This window comes from Syzygium oleosum, unplaced genomic scaffold (genome assembly GCF_021117445.2).
Source record: "Syzygium oleosum isolate NSW1041296 unplaced genomic scaffold, Sole_v2.1 Sole_v2.51, whole genome shotgun sequence".
Lineage (NCBI taxonomy): Eukaryota > Viridiplantae > Streptophyta > Magnoliopsida > Myrtales > Myrtaceae > Syzygium > Syzygium oleosum.
In genome coordinates, this window is record NW_026607535.1 from 833,062 (window position 1) to 839,061 (window position 6,000).

A 6,000-nucleotide genomic window follows, 5' to 3' on the forward strand; every position below is an offset into this window, starting at 1 on the left:
AAATTGGACCGCAAAGATTTGAATGAACCAGCTCAAGCTGCTTTTTTGCCCTCCGCGCCTTGCCTTGTGGAAACTGAGCTCGATGTTGTTTACTGACAACACAGTCCTCGCAAACTTCTGATGGGATTTTGATAGCAGGGAGTCCCTCCACCATTTGCTTTTGGTATAGTGTCCGCAAACCACCAAAACTAAGATGCCCATATCTAAAATGCCATATCCATGCTTCCTCTTTTAATTTTGCCACGTAACAAGCATGATCAGAATCATGAAGGTAAAGAGGAAACATTCTATTTGATGTCATATCAACTTGAACAAGCAAGTTCTGCTGCTGATCATAAATCTTGCAAACTCCACCTCTAAATACAATTTCATACCCCTTCTCAAGTAATTGGCCAGCACTCATGAGGTTTGTTTTCAATTCAGGAATATAGAAAACATCATTAATGGTCTGCATTTTCCCTCTTGAAGAAATTTGAACAGTACCTTTTCCCATGACTGAAATGGCAGAATCATCTCCAAGCTTCACTTTTGTGCGGTGGGTTTCATCGATAGAAGAAAATGCCTCCTTGTTGCCACACATATGATTACTACAACCAGTGTCAAGGTACCATAAATTTGGTGAAGACATTTCTTTCTCTTGACATGCCATTAGGAGCTTCTCTCCTTCTTCTTCATTTGCTGCAGCAAAATTTGTTGCTTCCACATGTCGACTAAGATTGGTTCGACATTCGGACTTGTAGTGTCCATATTTGTGGCATCTAAAGCATTCAACTTTAGATTTATCTGTTGGTTTTGGCTTGAAACCACCTGAATACCAACCTCGACCTCCACTTCGTGCATCATTAGAAGAAGAGCCTACAATTCTTGGATTGATGGTGCTGTTGCGTTGGTGGAATCCTCTTCCTCTCCCTCTACCATTATTCATTCTTGTTGCTGAAGAATGACGGAAATTAGTAGAGGTCTTCAAGGCTTGTTCTTCCGTATCTTGGTGTTGGAGCTTCTGTTCATGAACCAATAAAGAACCTTGCAGTTCATCAATTGAAAGTTCTTCAATATCCTTAGCTTCTTCTATGGCGCAGACAACAAAATTGAATTTTGGCGTCAAGGATCGAAGAATTTTTTCAACAATGATGACATCCTCCGTCTTGTCACCGTGGATTCGCATCTTATTAACGATTGCCATCGTTCTTGAGAAATAATCTGTGACCAATTCCCCTGATTTCATTCGTAGCGTTTCGAACTCCGTACGAAGAGCTTGCAGTTGTTGTCTCTTTGCTCTTGCAGAGCCTTGATACTTCTTTTTCATAGAATCCCATATTTGCTTGGAAGTATCCTTGCAAAGTATTGTCTCCAAGACAGATCTGTCAATGGCCTGAAAGAGATAGTTCTTGGCTTTAAGATCTTTCAACCTAATTGCTTCTAGAGCCGTCATTGTCTTTGCTTTGTCAACGTGGCTCCTTCTTCCGGTTCAGGAATTCCAGAAGAAACAACTTCCCAAAATTCTTTGGACCTTAGAAAATTTTCCATCAACATGCTCCAATGGTCATAATGACCATCAAAGCGAGGGATTGCCGGTTGGACAAAATTGGAATCTGTGGCCATGATTGCTGCTGCAAACAAAGTGTCAAGAAAAAAAACTTTGCGGCAAGACTCTCTTTCCTCACGTGTTTAACTCTCAACACTCAACCCTCACTTTCTTTTTTTGCTAACCTGCTCTGATACCACTGATACAGTAAAAATGCAGAAGATGGCTGTGCTTTGCAAGCACCAAAAAGAAACCCAGAAAGGAGAGACTGTGTGGTTGAAGATGCTTACTGCATTCGTCTATCTTATTGAAATTAACAACTTAGCCGTTTTATAGGCTGTACATCAACAGAAGAGATCCCAACAAAAATAGCAACTACTTTGATTCAAAATGGTGAACGTGTGCAGCAACATGCTGCCAACTAAGTCCTGAAAACTAGGACCCACTAAGTAACAGAAACACACGACTAGCTATTAATTGAAAAACATAAAAAACAACTTTGACTCTTTCTAACATTAACATCGTAGCGGATTCTGGGGAAATGTATATGACTGGGGAATCTCTTACCAGATTTTGCGGGACAATCTTCAATCTGGTTTGTCAATGTGAACCTTGTGTTGGAATAAAAGGCTAAAATTAAATTTCATTGGAGTACATGCGGGAATAAAGGCTATGACGTGCTGGCTTGGGCTGCGAAGGTAGAAGTATCAGCTAATAAACAGAGGCCCCAAGCCTGCTGAGGAGAGTAGGGGCAAAAATATGTTCTCAGGAAATGCAAGACCACAGGAGCATCCATTTTATTAACAACTTCTGAAAAGCACTTATGTCTGTACTTAATCTTACCCAGCCTTCTTGTGGTGGGGAAGAACGGTTCTTTCGCATCATTTAGAGGGGCGTTCGTGATGATACAGACTTGACAAAATTTATTGGAAGGTATTAGAGTCGGAAGTCACAGATCAATTTCATGTCTTACAGGGATTTTATGCTTCAAATTTAATGCTCAAAAGTACTATTGAACATTAACATCTACTAAAGAACCAAGAAAAAACCAGCTTTGACCATCACAATCTATACTGATGCTCTTACTCTGACTCCAATTTTATTTTTGATAATGAAACATCACAACTAATTACATAACATGGCAAACTAGAAGCGATAATACAACAAGGGTATTGTCCATTTGACTATGTGAATCTTATTTTCATGGATGCTGCAGCGTGAATTTAGAGAGAGGAACGAAGTCTCTCGCGGTTTGTTATGACATGGCCCCTGGTGATATCCTTTATGGTGGGACATCCAGATAGTGCCATCGTAAGCTCGAGCTCATGCTTCAGCATCTCAGTGACCCTTCTAACTCCAGTTTCCCCTTTTGCCGCCAACTCATATACTACAGGCCTTCCTATCTGTTGTAAGAAGACCACTATTTAGGAGAATGTCAACATTTGTCCTAGGGCACTTGTTCATTTGTGATTCAGGTGTTTTGGTAATGTGAAAAGATAGTTTCTATTAACTTGGCACGATATTATCACCCAAATACCTCAAGGGTTTGTTACGATACCCCTTACTAATATAGCAGACAGTCCACATCGAGAAATATCGGGAATGTGCCAAACTAATTATAAAAGATTGTAACAAGATCGCTTGTGCCCCCAAGGGCCAATATGCCTTGAAAACATCTGTTCCTCGCCGCACTCCTCCATCAACAAAAACAGGGACTTTCCCTTTGACTGCATGAACAACCTACAAACGAAGGTTTAAAAAAAGTCATGACCAAAATGCTGTTTGATATAGATGACTTGCTGCAGCACAAGCTTTCATGCATTTGTAAAAATAGAGGGAAACTGAATGCCACTCTGCTTTATTTTCAGGGGGCAAAACCGGGTGCATTTACTCTTATCCAAGCGTTTCCAAATGCTCCAAATTCTCGAATCTATTATTAAACTCGCCGGACAAAGGAGTTAGTAAAAATAGGCACCTCTTCCGAAGGCGATATCGTGGCTGGACTATAATCTAGCTGTCGAGCTCCATGATTCGAGACAATTATCCCAGCTACACCTGCCTCCACTGCCTTAATTGCTGCCAATGGGGGCATACAAGCTTGTTGATAAGGTTATCGAGTATGCAACAACCAATAGTAGTAACAACAGACACAGTATACTGAGAAGCAATATGAAATGTCAATAGATGAATAAGATGCTTCAATCCAATATCAGAGAACAAAAGGTCTTGATAGCAGCGATGACAAAATGAAGAAAGACAATATCCCATTACCATCAAAATTCCTAACTCATACGACTTCCCCAACAGAATGACTCTGGTGTTTGAACTACCAAACTAATTGAGCAATAATGTCGTTTCCTTTCAAGATGAACTGAAGAATCTTCAAAGTTTAATGCTAGAGGTCACACTCTACAAACTAGATATACAATCAAACCCCAATTTATCACAAAATTCTCCTGCGCGGATTTTTTTTCTGTTCTACATAAAGCCTCAAACTGCTTTTCACACTATCCTGACCTTCCATGTCAATTAAATCGTACCTAACTGTTCGCTATGGTGTCGATGTATTGTATAATACTGATGGAACTGTTTATAGGGTGATGAACTGGCAATGACGTGGTGCTCACTATAGACCTCATATAAAATAAAACAACAGCCCGCACACGAATCTGTACTATTGAAAACTCCTAACGAATTCCATCAAATCTAGCACAAATGAGAATGCAAAAATAGATTATGGCACAGTTGACAAGTTCTCAAGCCAGTCATTCTTGACTTTCCTTTTAAATACAATGATCCCTTTGGTCATGTATGCAAATGTGGTTAAACACCTCAAGGAGAGTGATTGTCATCACGTATCAAAGCATCAAGAATCTATGACTATTTCTCTATCTTCATCAGCAATCAAATTTCCCCAACAACAGACTGGCCTGAACTATAAAGAATTCTTGAATTGATTAGTCGGGCTATCTCTTTTTCCTGTTTACTCTGAGTCATTGTTTAGCATTATCCGCATTCTCCAAATACAGTAATCAATTACGTGCGGGACTGCATCAGACTAATATCTCTTAGTCATTTTTTATTTGCTTTACAAAATGTACATAGGATTTCACAAGATGAATACAAGATTTGCTCGTCATCTAATGCAGCCGGAAAGTCTAGAACGATTGATCGAGATTTCACTCCTAGTTTAATTGACCTTGCTATTCTTGGGAGATTTTTTTTTCACCTAAATTGCATAGTTTGGATTTTGTATCAACTATTGTCACAACTAATGCAAAACGAAGAACAAATATTCAATTCAAGTAAGAAATAAATTGTAGAGCTTAAAACTGAGCACAGAAAACTCATATGGTTCGGTAGTTTGTCTTCTTAAGGAGAAGTCAATGAGAAGGTTCCACTGTAATCGGCAAACAGAAGATTTACAATGGCTAATTCGTACTAGCCAAGTTTTTTCCACTCCTAAATAGCACCCGAATCCACAAGAATCAATTGCAAGAAAGGATCTTTCTCACTCTCCTCTCAAAAGCTCTCTAGCTTTCTTACAATATAGGTATTAAAATAAAAACAAAAAATAGAGTTCAAAACGCGTTTGGATCAGGTCCGTGTCGGGGGCTGGGTGTCCGACCAAGATAGGCCCGGACATCCGGGCACTATGTCAGAAAACAATATCAGCTATGAGTTTCCTTGCTAACCATGGCATTGTTGATTCATCGAATTTTACATATCTACTGACAATGAATCCAGGTGATTTAGGATCTGAACACCATAGCTAATAACCTTTCATCCCTCAGGTATAGCCTAGGAATATGCAATTTTTTTCCCTCAACTCCATCATCCCTAACATGCGCATATGCAAGGCATTTAAACACTTACAGGCTCAAGTAATCAATAAATTGACAAATCCACACTTGCTCTGGAATCCGGATCTCTATGGCAGATGCTGGAGATCTTTTTAATCAGGTTACACGCTAGGGTCATAGCCTCTGTAACATCCTCAATTTCAGTCCCCGGGAAATGGCTATGGGTTAAGTTTGGAAATTTTCCCCAATCAGAACTAATGTTACTCTTGTTCTGAAAAACCCAGATTCGAATCGTCTGTACCCCTTTATTTTTTTATTTTGTGGAGACTTTTGTGATCCGAATTTCCAAACACTTTCTTCTTAAAATTTTCTCGAAACATCTTGAAATTTTACATACTTTAATTTCATAATTTTTGGACTTAATATGAGTAGTACGATAGCCTAATTTCTAACCGTGTAAAACTGCCCAGAATGGGTATTTCTATGATGTTTACATTTTCTCGATTTTATACAAACTTTTCTAGGCTGAGTTTGAACAAACTTCCTTCACAAAAGTTGTTAATAAATTCTTCCTCTATAACATAAATAAATTTGGGAATTTTTAGAGATGATTTGGATTCTGGAAAGAGCTTACTTTGAGAAGCGAGAATTCTGTCCCAACGAATTGTTTTT

At 39.0% G+C, this 6,000-nt stretch overlaps 1 protein-coding gene across 1 annotated transcript; it reads right to left on the reverse strand.

Moving 5' to 3' along the window:
* Window positions 1–2,619: 2,619 nt before the first annotated feature.
* Window positions 2,620–3,617, reverse strand: LOC130136823 (peroxisomal (S)-2-hydroxyacid oxidase GLO4-like). Its single transcript, XM_056307198.1, has 3 exons — window positions 3,501–3,617; window positions 3,159–3,265; window positions 2,620–2,929 (listed from the first exon to the last, which is right to left on the reverse strand). Exons 1-3 carry the CDS (start codon window positions 3,615–3,617, stop codon window positions 2,749–2,751), a joined length of 405 nt encoding a protein of 134 aa, XP_056163173.1. The 3' UTR covers window positions 2,620–2,748.
* Window positions 3,618–6,000: the final 2,383 nt, after the last annotated feature.

Excerpts from the sequence above, each read along its gene's own strand:
- LOC130136823 (XM_056307198.1), bottom strand. The coding sequence starts at position 3,617 with ATGCCCCCATTGGCAGCAATTAAGGCAGTGGAGGCAGGTGTAGCTGGG. Across the intron at positions 3,266-3,500 it reads CGATATCGCCTTCGGAAGAG|GTTGTTCATGCAGTCAAAGG; the intron begins GTGCCTATTTTT and ends CTTCGTTTGTAG. Across the intron at positions 2,930-3,158 it reads TTGGGGGCACAAGCGATCTT|GATAGGAAGGCCTGTAGTAT; the intron begins GTTACAATCTTT and ends CTTCTTACAACA.